The following is a 21,870-nucleotide window of genomic DNA, read 5'->3' on the forward strand; positions in this document are numbered from 1 at the left end:
ATGCTAGCTCTTCATTAAGCCTTGATCAAGACTTGGTGCTCAAAAGCAGTTTGTTAGTGTGATTAACCTGTCTGTTGACACCCAGGGCCAAGCCCAGGCTTTGTGAAAGCTCATACACTGTGTTTCCTGCCTTCATGGCCAAAGTGGAGGGAAGGGTAAGTCAAATAGAACACCTCTGATACCTAGTTATTTTTAATCAGAATTAATACAGCAGAAGCCAGGGGATTGAAAAAATTGAGTATTTGAAGAAATAACAACAGCATAGTTCGTAAAGAGCACAATACTGAAATATCAAGGATGATATTAAACTCTTTATCAACTATCTGAACCATGCAATAAAACTCAAGAAATTTCAGAGGATAAGGTCACAAAGGCTACTTCAAATGAACTGTGAACTTCAACATTCATCTACTGTGAACTTCAATAGTTCATCTAAAACTCAGGAGCAGTGAGATTAATTTGTTTTTATTAGTTCTCTTTATAAATTGATTTGTCCTGGAACTACAGAACTGAATACTGCCTTTCAGCCAGAAGCACTATTTTATGGTCATTATAAACCCGTTTGAGAAGGCATTTTATTATAATGGAAGAGGCGACAGCCTTAACTACAATGCAGTCAGCATGACAATGGAATAATTTATTGCTCCTTGAAAGAAAAACATCCTGAGCACTCACCAGTTTGGCATAACCTCGGTGATCTAGAATGAGGTTTTCTGGCTTGAGGTCCCTATAAATGATTCCTTTGGAATGCAAATAGGCAAAAGCTTCTACCACACAAGCTGTATAAAATCTGGTTGTAGAATCTTCAAAAGAACCTCTGCAAAGGAATAGGGAGAAACTTGTAATGCTTCAAGTGTATGCTTCGTCCAGACATTTGCTTTAATATTTAATATTTCAAAAGTATTACTTCAGAATTCCAACCTAGTCATATTTCAGGTGCTGTAGGTGATATTTCAGAGGAAGGAACTGGTAAAACTACTGCTGAGTATTCCTTGCCTAAGAAAACCCTATGAAATCCGTGTGGTTGCCCATAATTGGATAGGTGACTTGAAGGCACATACACACATAAATATTTCAGGTAGACCAACTGAACTTAAGGTGACTTAAGGACCAACTCCTTCAGTATGACTTTTGCTGCTCAGCTTGGTCATCTGGGTCTGTTATCTCCCACCACCAGAGTGAAATAGGACTTTCCTATTGCTATTGATGTCCTAGTGCTACACCGGCAGCAGATGGGAAAGACACAAAAAGGCTTGCCTTCTTTCTCTCACTGCTCCCAGTATAGTGAAGGCTCACAGGGATCTGGAGGAGGGATGCCATTGTAAACCTGAAAATATCATGATGGGTCCAATTTGACTTGCAATTGAATTAAAAAATACTTGTACAGAGGGTGAGACAACCTGGTTTGCTGAGTCTATCTACTGATCAAACTTGGGGGAAATGCAATAACCAATCACTAATCTTCCCTTTGATCTTGACTCTGCCTAAGGACTTGCAAAAAAGAAAGGTTCAGAATCAGAAGGGCTGTGGCACTATTGCAATGTCCAAACAGAACCACAAAGATCACATGAGCCAGAAATGTACCTTGATGAAGGTAGATATCAACTTAGCTCTGGCCTATGGGGAGAGAAGGGCTTGTAAAATCACCACATATGAATTTAAATGTGCTGCACTCTTTTCCACTGGCAACAAGAAGTCTGAGAAACTGACAATTACATTTCAACCATTTCCAGTATATTTATGTGTGTGAAACCACCTGAAGGGCTTGCAGTGTCAGGAAAAAAAACCATTTTTCATATATTTAATGACCTGACTGTAGCAGCCCACTGGCTGGCAGAGAAACCGTGCTGTGAAACAGCTGTAGGGTTATGATAGAATCATATTTCTCTGCTTGTTTGCTTAGCTGTTGAAAGCCTATGGTGTTTTTTTTTTACAGGCCACAGATAACTTCTTCACAGGTTGCACTTATTTTTGCTCATTCCTAGGAGAACAAAAAGGGGTCCTGATATCACAGCTTTACTATGATCACATCACAAAACCTAAAACAATTGCTATATATTACAGTTAGCTGCCCAACTAGCATTTACAGCTGCAAAGAAAAAGACATACTATGTTATAACCTTCAGTTATACCCTAGAAAAGGTTTACTGCCAAATTAAAGGATGCTACTTTTAATAGACAATGCAGATTTCATTTTTATCCTTAAGAGAAGAGGTCATTTAATACTATTTTACAATGCATTTCTTTTTAATATCTGTGGTTGTTGTGTGCCTTCATTTCTTACTTATTATAACCCTAAGTAGGTTTGCCTTTTGCTTTGGCTGATTTGCACAAGCTCACTCACTGGGATTTCATGGTTAAGTGGGGATTTGTACCCTGGTCTCACAAAGCCCAAGACCACTACACCATAGTGGTTCTTACAATATATACAATACAGTGGGCCCTTGTAATCCACTAGGTTTGATTCCTGGATCCCCTGTGGATACCAAAATCTGTGGATACTTAAATCCAATTAAATACAATGGCATAGTACTATGGTGTCCCTTATTTAAAATAGCAAACTCAAGCTTTGCTATTTGAAATTTGTACTTTTTGGGAGTATTTTTGGGCTGTGGATACTTGAATCCATGGATAAAAATCTATGGATGTGGAGGGTGAACTATATATATATATATATATATTCCACTGCATACACCAAAATAGTTGGAATTACAATATTTAACTTTCAATTATTCATTACTTTCAATCATAGCTTTAAACATTTCTATTTCTATGTCATATCTGGGTTGGAAATTATATTTTGCAATTGTTAGAATTTTCATATTTTCTTGAATGAATCCACAGCTGTTTCAGTTATTAGTGGATCATCCAAGAAAGTAAAAGTTTAATCCTTCTGAAAGCTAGATGGCAGTAGATACCACGAGTATGAGAGAGAAAGGGTTTAAAGAAAATTTTAGGAGCTTCTTCAAACAACATTTCTTTTTAAAAATCTGTGGCCTACATCCTATTATCCGTCCCAGCGAGAGCAGAGCCATTGAATCAACTTACTATTCAACAGATAAATCAATGGGACTACTCTAGTCAAGACTAACCAATAGAATTCAAACTAATAACAACTCTTTAGCACTTGATATAGTTGATTTTACTTATCTGATGAGAGGAATCCTAGACAGATGTCAATCTTAACAGTTTGGGACTTATTCTACACATTTGCACATGGTTGTTTTGTTCAGAAATTAATATTTACCTGAGCTTGAAAATCAATTTGGGGCCTTTTCCCCGTAATGATTATAGGTTATAGTGATTTTTGTGCTTAATGTGGTCAAAACCATAGCTGATGGCTAATAATGAGTAGCTTTTTAAAGCCATGATAGTGCCTGGCATTCGACTAATAACAGATGTTTGGAAGGCTGCATTCTAATCCTGTTTGACAGAGAAACAAGTTGGCCTTATAGTTCTTCCTAGAGCAATATCTATATAGCATATGAATAGGCAGCTTGCCACACAAATGAACCAGGTGAATTCTCTTACCTGTCCCTGAGAATTGTCCAAAGCTCTCCACCTAAACAAGCCTCCATCAACATATATAAATATTTGCTATCTTTGAATGTCCTGTATAGCCTATAATGGAAGAAAAAACAAACAGGTGTTTCAGTGCTATGAGCATCTACTAGAATCTGAATTGCAAAATCAGGCAATCTATGTGTAATACAATTGTTATAAGATTACACTACACAGTTATAACTCTCTATTCCACTTTACTTGCCACGATTCCACCCTACAGAGTCCTGAGCTCTGTAGTTTAGGAAAGGGAATTTAGAATTCTCTGCCAGAGAGTTCTAGAGCCTCACCAAACGACAAGACCCAGAATTCCAGAGAATATTGCCATGGAAGTATTAAATGGCCTCACTGTGCTGCAATGGTGTAGCATCAAAGGCTCCCTAAGTTACATCTCATTGACTTAGTAGTATTCACTCCTAAATAAACCTGTATCAGGGTGCACTGTAAATAGCTCTGTCAATAAATGCACCCAGTACACTGTCTTTAGCAAAGATTTTAAATTTTTTCTGTCATTATGTTCTGTTGCATTTCTTACAAACTCTTTCTGAGAGAATTCCAGAATTTTAGGAGACCTTGTCTACATAAGGCCAAAACATCCATTTCCCACCAGCTCCGCTGTGGTCCTTTTAGGATGACACACATCCATTCTGGTGTGAGCAGTCTGGATGACGTCTAGCACATTCCCTACCAGAACCAGACTACACCAACCTTAAAATGCTGTAAAAATATACCTGTTGACAGCTGTGTGGACCAGTATACCTGCCACTGTGGATCGCTTGTTTTGAGATCAGAACAAGGTGGTGAGTCCCATGACCATTACTGGGCACCTCATTCTGACCTCAGAAGTGAGCGACCCATAATGGCGGTGGACAGACTGTGCAGACTATGGATTTCTCCTAACATTAGTGTTGTTCATTATACCTCTCATAATGTAAACTGTTTGGGGATGGTCTTACAGGAACAACTAAGACCTGTCAGATTTACAAAATCCTGATGGATATGCTCCTGGTGGAGATGGAAATGACAGAACTGGCTTGTTCATATGGCTCAACAACAGCTGTCAGTATTTGGGGGCTCTCCTGTAGGTACAGCTATGGAGACTGTCATAAGGAATGTTTGTACTTCAATATTAATCACTGCATCCATTCATTCTTTTACTAACATTAGTCCAACAGTGTGAGAGAAGGAGGAAAGAGATGAGTGTTTGCATTTCCCTAGAACGATTGTGCCTGACTTTTCTCCTTGACTGTATTTGAGGTTCATTTAAACCAGTAAATTGATAATCCTGTACTGTATTTCACTATACCTTCACAGCATCTGCATCCTCTAGTGCTTCAGAAGTTTAAAGAACTGTAATGTTTAGTATAGATAATGATTAATCTATGTGTCAATGTAATCCAACACTGTATAAGGGCTAAAAACATGCTCCTGCCTACTGGAAAGTGGATCTATCCGGGGAAATGACCATACCTCACAATAAAATCTGAGTGAGCGCCTTGCATTATTTGCTTCTCTGAGCGTATGTGCTCTTGCTGCCTCGTGTCCACTATGTGGCGTTTCTTCAGTATCTTCATTGCAAAAGTTTTTGATTCATCACTCTTCAACTGGACCTTAAGAAAACAGAAAAATTGATGAATTTGAAATCAGTTGCCACAATAACTCTCCAAATGCAAATAATTCAGAATTATGAACTACAAATAAGAAACTTAATACTCTTAATATATTTTAGTACCTGGAGCTCAAATATTGAGCGAGCAAAAGTGTAAACTGCAAACCATCTGGTAATATAAACAGAATTTTTGATGATCCTGCCTATGAATGGTACCCAACCTCTACCCCCTTTAAAGAATGGGTGTGTTTCCCTTTTCGGCTCTTGCCAGCATGTTACCAACTTTGTGTTCTGCCTCCTCACACGTTCTGTTCATTCCCACTCTTTTGCACTGGATCAGTATAAGGTCCCTGATTTCTTGCTTTGATTATATTTATTAATTCAGACATCTTTCCACTCACATCACCAGTACTTCCTATGACATACAGATATTTTTTCACACTCTGAACTGCTATTAACATTTAGCATGTAAAAAAAAAAAGAATCACTGCAAGCGGGAAATTGTTATTTTTTAATGATTTCTATATACCAGTCATCCCATGTTTTTTATTTAAGGAAGTACAAAATTCATAGTCATATGCTACACATTAAACATGTGTATAGTTTGGGCCTAAGTGTGTATAATAAAAAGCAAACTTTTGGGTTACTACTTTCCTGAACTATGAGATCAAAGACAAATCATATAACGTTAGAGAACAAAGCTGTAGTCCTCATTCAAGTTAAATGAAGTGTAATTAAGATCTGAATGCCAGAATGTATGTATGTAAAGATTGCTTCAAACAGGACCCAGCAGTGGTTTTTATTCAATTGTTAATCCCAACTATTGAATAAACGGGAGCCTGGTAAATCAACACTTATGTAAATTCCATTAATACAGTGGGACATGGTTGGATATAAGCTAAACATTGCAAAATTCTTTATCTTCAGTGGAATGAACCCATTTCCACAAGGCACTCTGTAGACTCAATATTGGGAATTTGAACAGTGATTCAGTTGTTTAGCTTACACTTCCCCACATATATCTGAAGCCTTTTTTTTCTTTTAAAAAGTGTTCCTCAAACCTTTATTCTTTTTAGTTTAATTTTCTGATTTTTTCCCACCAAAATGAAAGATTGCTCCTTGGATTAAGGGGGGAGGGCGGTAGATCTGTGATCTAGCATCTGTGATCTAGTATACAAGCAGCCCCTGCTGTAAATAGGGAAGGAAATTGTTTGCAGGAATATAACTACAATGAGATAATTTGCACCACTTCTCAGCAACCCAAATAATATACATTTGTATGCAGCTCCAGATCAGAAACTGATTTGTTTAACAACACTATGTTCTCTGATGGCTTGACATCACCAGTCTGCAGCAGAAGAGGAAAACTCTCCTTGAGTCTCAATTTCCTAAAAGAGAGACAGCTTGATAATTCATCATGGCCTTCTGCTAGATTCCTTTTTTTCAAATTCAGTACCCACTTTCTTCAATAAGAGGGAATTGGAACAATTCAAACATTTTCTTTAAAAAAAAAAGATGAAGCTGAAGCAAGTCAATTTAAGATTATCATTTAAGGGAACTCAAATAAAAATTAACTTTCATTTTAAGCACTATGTTGGAGATCACCTGCTTCACAAGAAAGCTCTAAAATGTAGAACTAAAGGGTGGAATTATTTGATAAGAATGGGTTGGATCATAACTAAATTAACTCTTGTAAATTTTAATGGATCTGGATCAGCCCTATACAGGATCTGCTGTATTGTTTAGTTTCAAAAGTAATCTTAGATTGGCCATGGCTCATTGAAAAAAATAATGAACTAATTTTAAGATGCATGATTTGGATTATTCATAGATATCTACTATTAGTTATGATAGCTATAAAAGTACAAGTTCTGCCTTTACTCAAACAATTGCATCATCACTCCTGAAAACTGCACAGGCTGTGGCTGATGCCAGGATTCCTCCAAAATGGGGTTCCTGAGAGCACTCAGGGCTGTATCAGCAAGCTGAGGGTAACCTCAAGGTCTGCTGACATAGACAGTCTGTAATCCAAGCAGTGGGAGGGATGTTTCACTCAGAAACCAGTGCGGTGGAAATTACCAGCAAATGGCACATTGCACTGTTATAGCATTATTATTCCACTTGTACTGCTATGGCCGCTTCCTGTGGAATGCTGAGATTGAAGTCTGAAAGCTCTCTGGCTGAGCATTCTTAATGCCCCCCTACACTTCAAATCCCAGAATTCCACAGTAGCAGTAAAAGTGGAATAATAGTACTATAACCAGTGCAGTATTGTCCTAACTGCTTTTTGCTCTTCCATTTATTTTTACAGCAGAGTTAAGAAAATATGGTTTGCTGAACTAAGCTGAAGGCTAAACTGAATCTGTACACAATGCTTTAGTGACAAGTGCATGTGCATATAAGCCAGTGATTCCCAAATTCTGGCCTTCTAGGTGTTTTGTAGTTTGGCTCCCAGAATCCCAGACCATTGGCCTATATGACTGAGGCTTCTGGGTGTAGAAATACAAAACACCTGGAGGACCTGAGTTTTGCAATCACTGATATAAGCCATGGGCATTAAGACTGATGAGATTGCTTAGATAGATATCAGTGTTCAGGAGTCATTGGGTTGAAATAGCAATTTCACAGCTTAGCCTTCGAATGAAAAGAAAAAAGGGTTGTGCTGCAGGTGATAAAGGCCCTTTCAAACCAATCCCACTCCTCTTATAATACCATCTTTACTGTAAAGTGCAGGAGGGTTTTACATGCTTTGGTTAGTGGTTAATCTGCATGGCCCAACACAAACACAGGCAGCTTGATAATACACGACAATTAAGTATGTAATGTTTGTTTGTTTGTTTGTTTTAAAAAGTATAAGGTTTGTCAGTGAGTTTCTCTGTTTACATGTTGGTTGGTTGTCACTGAACTATTCAGCTTTGAAAAGTAAATTACAAAAGAAAACAAATCCTATTTGTAATGCCTGCATTACTAACATGGATGGTGTGCGGGCTTTTGTTTGAAATTATTCATGTTGGCAGCTGTTTTCTTTTTATTGACTGCATAATTCTTAGAGAAGCCTGGGCAATTTGGCAATGTTCAGTGAGTTGTATAGTATATGCAGAACTAATTTTCTTGTATTTTAAAGCTTTGTAAACACAACACACAACAGCACATCATACTATAGTCTAGGATCAATACAAAACTTTAACAAGGAAGCCTGGAGGAATGAATTTTCCTCTAGCAATGCAAGTAAAAGTTGTGTGATTCTGTAGTAAAGACTTCACATAAACATAGCAAATGAATATCCAGAGTTCCTTTTTTGGAGGACAGTTCACAAAATCCTTCCAGTTGTGGCATTCAGGGATTTATAGCCCCCATAATGAGGACCTTTTCTATGCTCTGCAAACGTTTTATTAGGAAAAGCAATAAAGAGAGTAAGGAATGGGATTTTCCCCATGGAGCCTGGGATCCCACTGATCGCCAGTTTAGCAGGAAAAGGGAGTCAGAAGGGGGGTGCTTAGGCTTCCAAAGGACAGTTTCTAGCTGCTTGTGGGCTCTGCATGTTGAGCCTTTGCTGCTAGACTGGGATAAATAACGATGTATGCAACACTAATCTACATACATGGGTCCTCTCCAGATAAGGATGTTGTTGTTATTGTTAGGTACCTTCAAGGATATTCCAATTTATGGCCACCCTGTTATAGAATTTCCCTACAAAATTTATTCAGGGTAGGTTTGCCACTGCCTTCTTCTAAGGCTGAGAGTCTGTGACTTGTCCACGGTCACCCAGTAACAGTGTTGCAAATCACCCTCGAAGGAAATCCTCCTGAAAATCCCTGAAATGCCCCCAAATTTCCTGGGACATCTGGGTCAGGGGCCCGCATAGCACTATGGGAAGGCAAAAGGGGGCAGGAACGTCTGGGTCGGCCATTTTTTGAGCGGGAAAGGCATTTTCGGCCATTTTGGGGGGGAGGAAGTGAAATAATTCCCCATAAATGGAAAGCCTATTAATTACCCATGGGAAGGTTTAATTCCCCAGAAATGTTTTATACCCTGAAATTACTCGGAAAGGCTTTTTATTACCTGGAAACTGGGGAATTCCCCAGAAATTGGCAATGCTGCCCAGTAGATCTCCATGGCTAAAACATGTCTCCTGCAGTCCTGGTCCAGCACTCAAACCACTAACTCATGCTGGCTCTAGATAGGGATATTTATGTGGCTACTGACATAAACATTGGATCCAAGCACAAGAATTTCTCTGTAGACTGTAAGTCATATATATTACAAAACACAAGCAGGAATGCAAATGTTTCAACAGCAGTGGAAGTAGTTTACATACAGCAGACTTCCTCTGTTGAGTAGGAATGCAACTAAACTCAGCCAGTTTTTCTGGGAAAAGGCCCTTTAAAAAAGAACAATGAAGGATGATACTGGATTTTACCCTTTCAGACAGCATGAACTTAGCAAGTAATAGGCAGAAATCCCAAGTGCTCCAAAGCAATCTTAGCCATCTTCACTTTCATGTTCTTAGAATTCACTGCTCTTGAACTGTTTTATTCAAACGTAACTGAAGAGATTTTTCTAGAGGGCAAAGAGTTATATCTATGACTTATACTTCTGAAGAACATCAGAAACTATTTCACTATGTTCATTGTAGAGGATGGGTTTCTTGAGTAGACTCTGTAGGGCAATGTTTTTATGAAAAAATTCTATGGGACAAAAGTGGAAACTTCATAAGCAATGTTCTTTCTTTTTTCTTTTGTAACTTATCGACTTTGAGATTTTGTACAATATTTCAAATGTTGTGATCATAGGACCAGATTCTGAAGTTTGAACAGAAGAGTAGTAAAAGTAACAACAACAAAAACAACAACAACAGAAGCAGAAGCAACTACAATAGCCCTTCCTGAAGATACAACAATATGACTTTTGGAAGATTTATGTGCAATAAGATCAGAATAATCCATCAGTTTAAGGCCCTGCTTCCTGTGAGATGTTGAAAGGTATTTAAAGGTTGGGGACACCCAAGTTCCCATCCAGTCAGCAGCAGTGAACATTTGATTTATCTCTGATTCCCACCATATTCTAAGACATTTTGGTACATTGTAAGACAACTGCATCTCAGATATGGGCAAATGTGGCATGACATAGGGACCCCAGGAGAGTTTTTTTTTTTTTTTGAAGAAAAAAAGTTGGCATCACCACTTGCTGCCAAAAGTTTTAGTTACCAATTTGTGGGTGGGGAAGCAATTACTCGACATGTTTCAGGTACAATAAACACAGTCAAAATACAGTAAATTGCATTTGACAGAATAAATGAGAGTCATCAATCAAATATGAGTGAGGAATTTTATTCATTAATTGTTTTTTAATTAATAAATAAATTAAAAGTAGGCCATTTGTATCTAGCTTATTCAGCTCGTCCATCAAAAAGATTGCTAAGTTCCTTAGGCCACACTCCTAGGAATGTGTGGCCCTTGAGATCTTGCCCAACCTGGGAAGTGGACCCCAGCTCCAAAGAAGTTGTCTATTCCTGCTTTTCAATGCACAATGCATTGTTCTCTTGTAGTGCCCAAATTCAGCTGGTTGAAGCACTCACTATACTTTGAATTAAGATAAGCAGGCCTTGTCCCCACTATATACTGAAATTCCTGATTTCTTTGTTGTTGTGTGCCTTCAAGTCATTTACGATTTATGGTGACTCTCTAAGGCAAACCTATTATGGAGTTTTCTTAACAAGATTTGTTCAGCGAGGATTTGCCTTTGCAGCTCAGAGACTGTGGCTTGCCAAGATCACACAATGGGTTTCCATGGCTGAGTAGAGATTCCAACTCTGGTTTCCAGAATTGTAGTCCAATGCTCAAACCACTAACCCAGGCTTTCTGGGTTATTGTGCACTTTGACAACCCAGTGGTGTATCTTTCAACCCCCTATGCCAAGTAAAGCTTGTGGGGAAAAAACATGTGTAAATCTTTAGCATGTTCTAAAGCTGCCTGGTGTTTGTTCTACAAAGGCTGCTTATTTTGCATATGTAATTATAATATTAATTTCAAATATTGAAAGTGGGTCCAACTAGTAGTCTTTTCCTTTTTGCATATTTGAGCCATATATATTAAATATATTACAAATTCTAGCGAAGGTCTCCCTGTTGCTCAGACAAAAGACCTATTTCTTTTCCAGGGCATGGGACTGAATAACAAAATGCAAAGACAGCAGACTACTGGGTCTGAACTAGACTGTTCATAGCAGAGGTCTGTGCACGTCCTCTTTATGGCTTCTTGCATCAGAAAGCTTTTCACTGCATAATGAGGCAGTAAAGTAACCTTGATGCTTAAATCCTACTCTGATGCCTATGACATAGGAGACACACAAGCTGATCACAAGCAGTGGGATTTGTTTGTTAATGGTCTGTGGCTTAATGGCATAAGCAAAATGAATCTTTGGTGAAAAGTAAAATAGACAGCAACATCAGAAACATGAGAAAAGCTGTGGTCATTTATTTTATATTTCAAAGCCTCGCTTCATCAAACACCAAACGTTGCATACTTTAGAACCTTATTTAGCCAATTCGCATACCTTTTAGCATACATTCCTTCTCAGACTGCAGGACTGTACTCAGAGTGACTGTAGCTGATCTTAGGTGACATGCCACTTAGGAGATTATCACAGTGGCTGTCTTTTCCCGATCTGGGCATGGGCTGAGATCAGGCTGGGACCGTGTCTTATCACACAGCTCCATGTCCAGATAGTTACCACCCCATGCCAGATCAGGACTTCTCCTGTACTTAGCTAAAAACACTTCTTTTCCATTGCTAGCAAAGTAACGGGAAACATTCCAATCAGGTACAAGATTGTTCCGATCTGGGCATAGAGCTGATAACACATAGTCCCAGCCCGGTCTCAGCCCCTGCGCAGATCGGAGAGGAAGCACAAATATACACCAAAAATAGATTTAATGCTGTGCACAAAGATAACCTCCCATTAATATTGATGAGCCTTTTTTTATTTCTGGCTAGCTAACTGGAAAAGAAGGAACTGAGTAGACATTGAAATAGGTAGTACTGAATAGTACTCAGTTTCTGCCAGCTGTAGTTAACAAACTGGGAGCAGGCCCTGACACTGTGCAATGTTCCCTGTGGATTTTTCTCTTCCCATCAAACCACAGTTAAACCATTCAAATGTCCTTCAAACAGTAGATTGTGAGCTTGGCCTAGTTAGCTTAAGCCATAAGAGACAGGAATGCTAGCAAACAGCCATTAAATTCACAGGGTGAGTCAATGTCCATGGCTTTGTCCTGGCTCTCAGGGTTGCTGTGATGATAATGTGGAAGAAGAAAAAGGAAGAGGAGATCCATTGCTTTGCCTTCTGTCGCAAAGTTTTATGCAGTGAAGCCTTGGAATTACTGTTTTAGCTGGTTTTGTATTAGATCTCTAACCATGAAATTGTTGTTAGTAGATGACATGTATATGTCAGAAGACAAACAAATATACTCTGTTCACCTGGAGTAGGTTTCTGCCTCTTGTTTTAAAACCTGTGCACCGCTACACTCGAAACTTAATGGTATGCTTTATGCTAACAGAAAATAAGATTTTGCATTTGTAAACGAATGTATTTCCAAATGCTTAGAATCCTATATGAATTGCTATTATGGATTTCTGGATTAAAGGACAGGAATGACAATAATCTTCCTGATGCAAGAGAATATTAATAGCTACTTCTTAGAGATTCAGAAACAATGAGATTGATAAAAACTCCTGACTGAGTCTCAGATCCCCACAGAGTGTCTTGGACTATGCTTGGCACAAATCACATTGCTAGATGGTACCATTTCAGATCACATTCCTAGAGGGTACCATTTCAGACTGTAAGTTTGCTGATGATCTTTTCCAGACGTCTATGAAATGAGATACCTTCAGACAGAAAGCAAGCACTGCAAGAAGAAAGAAGGCTGGAAAAGACATCTGTGTGAGGAAGAAGGAAGAGTCCTGAATGCCATCAAGTTTTCCGTCTGCTGCCAGCTTTATATGGTAGGATGGATTCTGTCACATGTTTTCTCTATCTGCAGTATGAACCATTACTGAAAGTCCATGAACGGTTGTGCTGAATCTGCTGCTTCTGTAGATTAGTATCATCTACCAACTGAAGGGCAACGATCAACAACAACCAAGATTTTTTTCTGTCAAGATGGCCAAATCTTGTTAATGGGCAATTGATCTGTGTCGCATGTCATGTTGGTTATTATATCACATCAAGTCATGATACCAAAGATGTACATATACATTTCACATGCAGCTAGTAATAGTAATAGTAATTTATTTACAGTCTTTGACCAAAGCATCTCAAAGTTATAAAAACACTATCAATAAAAGCACTCTTACAAAGAACTAATAAAAACAAAATCCAAATGCACATGTATACAGGAAGCAATACACTGCAACATAAAGGAAACATAAAAGTTATATAAACATTATCAATAAAAGCACTCTTACAAAAACTAATTAAAAAGTGTACAATGTCTGCAAACTCTAGAGTTTAGACAGTATTAATGATCCTGCAGTAGTGGCTGTATGCCAGGAAACATCTTTGGTTTCTAGGATGTTTAGAGGTATACCTCACTATTTTAGAGTAAGAGATTTTTAATAGTATTTTGGAGAGCCAGTGTGGTGTAGTGGTTTGAGCACTAGACTATGACTCTGGAGACTGGGTTTCAAATCCCTTCCCTGCCATGGAAATGCAGTGGGTGATTTGGGCAAGTCACACTTTCTCAGCCTTTAACCCTCTGAATCTTGCCAAGAAAATCACATGATGGGTTTGCCTTATGATAGGTCACCATAAATCAGAAATGCCTTGAAAGCAGACAATAACAACAGCAATGATTTTAAAATCAATTTTCTGCATCCACACTGCAGAAATAAGTTAAGCTTTTGAGCTAGTTGACCAGTATTCATAAAATAAGTTCACCTTGGAAGTATTAAAACTACAGAGAATATATTGCCAAGCTTCCCCTCAAGTTCTTACTTTACGGACATGATGCTCACATGGTTTTTTCTTTGAAGATACTCATAAATGAAACACCAATAATGACAATATTTCAAATCTCTTATTAAGTGGTGGAGATGAAAAAGCAGTAAAATATTAGTAACCATTCTTCTTGTTGTTGCTGCTGCTTGTTGATGTTTTTGTTGTTTTTCATTCCAGGGAAAGATGCCTCTTGGCATCTCTGCCTATATTTTTACTTCAAATACAAAGGAATGTGACCATCCTCTCACACTATGTATTTTGAATAGCGAGAAGGTTTCATTTGCTGTTACACTTCAGGCAGCAAAATCCAGACCAGCCTGGAGGCAGTTAGAGGCAACCGAAGATAGCCCTGAAGATACTGGGAAGAATGCCTACTTTACTGCTGTTGGTAACATACTAGCATGCTTTGTTTAAAACATTGAGATGGGAGAGCATTCAGATAAGGGAAAAGTAAGAGGAAAAATCAACAGGTCTCCTTTGGGCATACTGTCCTGTGTCACACATCAGCAAAATTTAAACAAATTTTAAGGACAAATTGAGTTCTATGGGAGAGCTATGTGTTTGCTTAATTGTCTCCCATTGAAACAAACAGGACTGAAAAGTGCTTAATTTTTGGTTAGATGGGGTTGGTTGAATGAATGAATGAATGAATGAGGAAATTATTATAGAGGGGATATTTCATGACAATGTGTGTGCGCTGTATCAAGCCAAGCAATACTGTTAATGCCCAAGATCTTTTAGATCTCTATCAGTCATCAATGCTACCCTTGAATATTAGATTAGATACAGGAACTGGACTGACATCATCAGTAATTACTTATCACCTTCTCAAAAGGGATGAAAGTTAATGATCCAAGCAACTGAACTTTACACCCTGTTGAGGTTCGTGAACTTTTATATGATGGCTTGATAGATTTGTTTTTAGAGAACATACAGTCTACTAAAGATTGATTATTGCTCTGTAATAAAATAAGTGAAAAGTTCACTGGATGACAGTTTTTATAAATTTCATTTAGATTTTTTTTCTTAAAGCTTTTTGCCAAGCGATGAAATGTGATTTACATATCCTTCAAACATTAAATGTCACCTCTAATATTGATATGTGGTCAAAGACATACTACCATCATTTTGATTTGTTCTTATTTTCTCTGCTTAAATAACTGAGCTCTAATTGGGTCCTGGCCTGGTAAAAAGGGGGCATATAAATAAAATAAAATAAAAACATAATTGTTCATATTTTTCATATTTTTCTATCCAGTTATTTGACATATTTTCCTACATATGGACCACAAAGGCTGCATCTGCAGTGCAGAAATAGTACAGATTGACACTACTTTAACTGGCATGACTGGGAAGTGTAGTTGTGTGAGAATTGTGTGCAGTTTCTCTGTCAGAGAGCTCTGGTTCCATGCTACAGTTTCCAGAATTCCACAGCAGCATGCCATGGCAGTTAAAGTGGTGCCAAACTGGATTATTTCTGAAGTATGGATGCAACCCCAGAACAAAATTATAAATGATGTGGAACATTGTCCATGATGTTCTTGCCACATCAAGAGGTTCTCTGTTGGAGCCCATCCAAAATATCAATTTATTTGTTTATGTATTTCCACTGCTGACTGCTCACACACATGCATGGATTATTTGAAAGAACACCATGGGGTTAGGAGATGTTATTTTCATACAATTACAATTCCTCTTTGCTGAAGTGGTAATTATTAATACAATTCTATGCACACAAACAGAAAATTGCATCTTTAGGGCTGCTAGTGTGTAATCAGAATCAGCTCCCAATAAGTATATGTTGCCATTGCCATCTCAGGACTATATCTTAATCTAAGATAATCTAAGTGGTACAAAAGAATCATTTTAGTATGAAGAATGACAGTTAACAGATGTAACCACCCCAAATGGTACTTTTATATGCTTTAATACTCTTTCCAATTCATTCTGTAATTTTATTAATAGCAACGTGCACAGATGACTTGATTGCTTGTTCATGTGAAGCTGTCATTCTGTATCAGGCCATCTGACTCTAAGTGAGGAAATGTCCTTGATACTGGAACAGCATCAGGTTCACTGCTGGGACAACTGTTCTGCTGCCACTTTATACATCAAGAATAAATGAAGTTTGTGTGTTTCACCTCAAAGTGGCAGATGTGCACACTCTCTGTTGGTGAATTCCTGCTGTGATCACCTCACATAGGGAGGTGGGATTTCTTGGCTATAGATAACTGCTGCAACTACTAATCACTGAATAAATCTACTTTTGCTTAAATTGTTTTTTTCTTATTGGGATTACCCTCAAATCTATTTTGGTATGGTAGTCCTGATCCAAGACAGAAGCAGCACTCCTCAAAGTCCCACTCAACTGCCTCAAATCATGGAGTGGAAGGCTATTCCAGTGGAATAATCTCTGAGAGGTTCTGATAAAGCAGATAAGAAACAGAATGGGTCATCTGAACCTGCCTAGCTATGTATGGAGAGGATCCTCCCAATTGAAGTCTGAGGAAGTTGAGCATCAGGTGATAAATTGGCCACAACTACTATGCATAGAATATTTCTGATCTGCTCTGGTGCAGAAACTGCTCACATTGATGAATCACAGGATGCAGAGATCATTTAGTAGCATATGTCACCCTAGAAAGGGTTTCTCACAGTATGCTATTCTTAGTTGTCATGTCAAACAGTGCGAAGGTCCTCCCCCTCAACAGGAGTTTAATGGGGAAAAGATACCTAAATGTTGTGAGTTAAGATACTGCTTCCAGTGATTAGCCTGGTAACCTAAATGGATACTGTATTAGGACTAAAGGCAGTAAAATGCAAAGAAATGTTCAGAGTTCATAAGATACTTCCTTGAGGAGTATGAGAGTCATATAGTGTGAATTAGGACATATAGACCCACTTCAGTTAAAATTATTCAGTTTAGTAGAGGGTTTGGGGAAGGCAGGGAGATGAAAGGTATATAAATGTACTGTATGTTGCATGTAATCATCTGTGAACCTTTAAAATCGTTTTTAATGCATGAATAATTTACAGAATTGGTATAATATTGGGCTGAGACCAGTACTGCCTGGTATTCTCTGGAACAGCAGGATAAATGCATAGGTTTGGACCCAGAGATATGCAACAAAGCAATCAGAAGCAAACTTGTTTGTCCTTCCTCCCCATCACACCGCCTTTTATAAATGGAACTCTACTATCCCCAGAAAGCAAATTCTGGATCCAACCCATTGTGTGATAGATGGTCCCAGATTTGAATTTCCCCCCTTCTCTTTCACAGTTCTTGTGGATGGGTAGGCAAGTGTGTGAAAAATACCTGAGGAACAGCAGCCTTGCATGTCTCTGTTTAGCCTCACCATAACTAGGAGAGCTATATGTCCAAAATAAACAACATCATGCAATGTCTTTAGAATTGTTTAGGATCACACAATCCTGTTTCTTCTTGCACAAAATCTGTATTTTCAGTACTGAAGGAAGTATTCATGTGGGTTAAGTATTGCTCCTAATCGCCAAGGAAGGGATACCTCCATCTTTATTTCCTTGTCTATATAGTATATATAAGATCCTTGTAACCTAATGCCTCAACTTGTATTCCACAGATCTTTCTGTAGCTGTAGTACATTTACATTTAAATCCTCATTGTCATTGTACCAGATTTAAGTATGATTAAGATATACATGACTCCCAAATCTTCCTGTGGGGCAAATTTTGGCCTGATTATTGATGTGTGAAGAATATGCTCATGGATTATGACAGAATGGATTTCAGAGCACAGTTGATTTCCATGATTTTAGCTCGGCACAATTATCCTATGATCTGTGCCAGAATTTGTAACATCCAGCTAGCATCCATGGATCAAGTCCCCTTTCCTACTACTTTGGAAATCCATGCATTTGAGGAACCAGAAATAGCAACAGCTGTTCCTTATAGCAGCTCTTAGAATACAGACAGGCTAACAGGAACACATACAGAGATATGTTAATCCCAGCAGCTGAACTTTAGGATTAACAGAAGCAATAAATATTATTTCCAAGCATAGGAACAACACGTAGTTCCAGCAATAAACGAGTTTATCACTTTGAAACATGCAATAGGTATCAATGCTTTCTTGCATAGATACCCATCTAAGGAAATCACAAGTCTGTAGGAATATCAATATGATACACAGTTTTTAAACTTAAGTATCCCTTCCCAAGCTCTAAACCATCAGAAAATTGGATGCTGCGGCATTTTCTTCCTATGTCCAATCCAATCCTCTGCAAATGCCTTTAGGGGGGAAATAAATTGACATTCTTGAGCACATAATTAGAGTATGAGATGAAGGTGTCACCTCTTTTTGATAATCCAAAAAAATGTTACTAATTTTGCCCACAGAACTGGAAAATCAGGACTGCCCTTATCTACACAGTCCTCCTTTATGTCCTATTTTTGGTCCCACAAATCTGACAAAAAGATAGATTCCAGGAACTGGATACACATAGACAACCAAGTAGAAAAGAACATTTACAGCCTCATAAAGGGTGCAATATTCCCAAAGGTTATTAGAAAGCTCCTGTATCTGGCTTTTTGGGTAGCACTGCTGATGAGACTGTTACTTGAACTTGAAGCATTAATAGCACTATAAGCCAAATATTCCACTGATCCTGAGATGTCATGACAGGTGGTTTGTGAAAGAACCATGAATTGTGGCTGAAAGGCAAGAGGGGGTCTGTCAGTGTGCATTCTTAGGCCTCTCTCTCACACAAAACTGTCTGATGGCTCAAGTATTCTTTATAATTATTATTATTATTATTATTAACCTTTATTTATAAAGCGGTGTAAATTTACACAGCGCTGTACATAAATTTTTTAGTCAGACAGTTCCCTGCCGTCAGGCTTACAATCTAAAAGACACGACACAAAAGGAGAAGGGAGTAGTGGTGGGGAATAGGATCAGGTCCAGCAGATCTTCTCCACCTCCGAGGCCTGGACCAAGGCAGATGGACTGGAGGAAGGGCTTGGCTTCTTGATGGATGGTTAAAAGGAGGCTTCCTGGGTCAGAGAGGGTCTCACCTCTGGGAATGCTTCTCTAAACAATATAGTCTTTAATTCAGTTTTGAAACTGGGCAGAGAAGTGATGAGGTGTGCATGTGGGGGAAGAAGGTTCCAGGAGTAAGGGGCAGCAAGCGAGAAGGGACGAATTCGGGAGGGGGCAGTGGTAGTCCTACATTGTGACAGGAGACCCTGACTACCAGAGCGGAGGGTGCGAATAGGAATGTAAGGAGAAAGAAGGTCAGATAAGTAAGGAGGGGCCAACCCATGGAGGGCTTTGAAAGTCAGTAACAAAAGCTTGTACCGGATGCGAAAGGGGAAGGGGAGCCAATGAAGGGAGGATAAAAGAGGAGAAACATGGTCAAAGCGGCGAGCGGATGTGACAATACGGGCAGCTGAATACTGGACAGAGATTAAAGGATGGAGGTGTGAAAGAGGAAGCCCTGTTAGAAGGAGGTTACAATAATCTAGTCACGAAACCACTAGGGCATGGACCAGAGTCTTGGCAGTAGAGATTGAGAGGAATGGACGGATCTTGGCAATGTTGTGGAGAAAGAATCTACAGGTCTTAGCGGTGGCCTGGATCTGGGGAATAAATGCCAGAGAAGAGTCAAAAATGAAGCCAAGACTGCGGGCTTGATGAACCGGTTGAATAGAAGTGTCATCGACAGAAACAGAAAAGGAATAATGAAGGGTGGGTTTAGGTGGAAAGACGAGAAGCTCAGTCTTAGACATGTTGAGCTTCAAATGCCGAAGCCGCATCCACTGAGAGATGGCAGTCAGACAAGAAGAAACTTGCTGTTCAAGCCCCGTCGAAAGGTCAGTGGTGGAGAGATACAGCTGAGTGTCGTCGGCGTACAGATGATAGGAAAAACCAAAAGAACTGATGAGTTTACCTAGAGACAGTGTGTATAGAGAGAACAGAAGGGGACCCAAGACAGAGCCCTGGGGAATTCCAACAGATAGCGGAACAGAGGATGAAGTCTGACCACCCGTGACCACTGCAAAAGATCTATCTGACAAATAAGATTTAAACCAGTCGAGAGCAGAGTCGACGAACCCAAGGTCAGAAAGTAAATCGACCAGGAGACAGTGATCAACAGTGTCAAAGGCTGCAGACAAATCTAGAAGAATGAGAATAGAGTAGAGGCCGTTTGCCTTGGCCCGCAAGAGATCATTTGAGATCTTGGTGAGGGCTGTCTCTGTAGAGTGCCGTGGGTGGAAGCCAGACTGGAAAGGGTCCAGGATGGAGTTGGCTTCAAGAAACTTAATACAGCGAGAATAAACTTTATAAGCATGAGTTTACATGTTTTGCCATCAGCACATATTAGGCAAGTATAATACAGAGTGCTGAAATGGAACCTAGAGCACTCTACCTAAATTAAGAGAAAGTATGTACAGAGCCAGTCAATAACAGAACCTCTCTGATGAAAATATTTTATATCTGTATGACAGGTATTGCAACAGATAGCTACTATCCAATGTGCCCCTGAGAAGAGAGGTAGAGGGAAAGCTTTTAAGTATGACTAGCTTTGACTGATACTCAAGGGATAGGAAGTAGACTATAATTTCAGCCAAACTTTCAAGAAGTTTCTTGCATTAGCTTTATATTTTTTTTCACTAAAAACATTCCTAACCTGCCAGACTTTCACAACAATTACAGTCTTAACATTTATGTGAGACCTAGTATCTGACAGAGAGCAGAATCTTTTTGCAGCTCCTAAACTCTAACCTGGTAGTTTGTCTCCTTTTTCCCTTTACACTTTATTTTTTGCTCTTCTTTTCCTACACAAGAGAGGGACTAATGGTTTTTGTCTCGACACAACCTAATTTCTTCCACCCTCAAACTCCATAACAAGAAAGGAATACCAATCTATTTGGTAACCCAGCAGCAATTACTGGAACCATTTACCACACTCGCCAAAAGATGACCACTAGTTCAGCTGTACCTGCTTTACAGGTACAGGCATCTACACTGGCTAGAATACTCCAGACTGCTCCACAACAAACTACAATTCCCAGAATCCCAAAGCACTGAGCCATGGCAGTTAAAGTGGTGTCAAATTGGATTATTTCTGCAGTGCGGATGCAGCCTAGGATGCTGGAGATTGGGGTTTAATTCCCTGCTTTGCCATGGAAATTCACTGGGTGACCTTGGGTGAGTAACACACTCTCAGCATCAGAAAACCCCACGATAAGTACACAACAACAACAAAATCAGTAAACCAAACATCATGAGGCCTGTGAATCTGCAGGCCTTGTGACAGCCAGCATAAACTTGGTTTCAGTGCAACTTAATCTAGTCAGCAGTGTCTTTGTTTCCTTGGTAGCATTGGACCAAGAGCAAAGAAATGGCTCTAAGGAAACCAAGGCACGTACATAACCAACACTAATGACTGGCATGTATCCATGGCAGACAGGCTCTGGAGCATCTTACAGTGTAAGCTGTTTCTTCTGCAGATACAATACTTGAATTGTTAGGCTGTAAGCCTCCATTTATGTTCAAACCTCTATACTTGTTTGTTTTAAAAAATGCAGAACAACCCAAAACACCATAACATCCCATTGACCTGGTACCAAACCAGCAGAAAGCACTGTGTCCTGAAAATTTTTCACTTTTAGACAGCTGAGAAATGCCCCACAATTCGTGCTGAAAATAAAGCCATTGA

General features: G+C 39.0%; 1 protein-coding gene across 3 annotated transcripts in view; it reads right to left on the bottom strand.

Moving 5' to 3' along the window:
* The window catches only part of PRKG1 (protein kinase cGMP-dependent 1), a 655,625-nt gene that overhangs the window by 14,652 nt on the left and 619,103 nt on the right, over positions 1-21,870 (bottom strand). For all 3 annotated transcript variants that reach the window (XM_042459015.1, XM_042459016.1, XM_042459017.1), the window contains 3 exons: positions 5,032-5,171; positions 3,532-3,621; positions 676-817 (listed from right to left, as the gene is read on the bottom strand). In XM_042459015.1, coding sequence (XP_042314949.1) covers positions 676-817; positions 3,532-3,621; positions 5,032-5,171 — 372 coding nt within the window. The remainder of the gene's footprint in view (positions 1-675; positions 818-3,531; positions 3,622-5,031; positions 5,172-21,870) is intronic.

Source organism: Sceloporus undulatus, chromosome 3, assembly GCF_019175285.1.
Source record: "Sceloporus undulatus isolate JIND9_A2432 ecotype Alabama chromosome 3, SceUnd_v1.1, whole genome shotgun sequence".
In the NCBI taxonomy this organism is placed as follows: Eukaryota; Metazoa; Chordata; class Lepidosauria; order Squamata; family Phrynosomatidae; genus Sceloporus; species Sceloporus undulatus.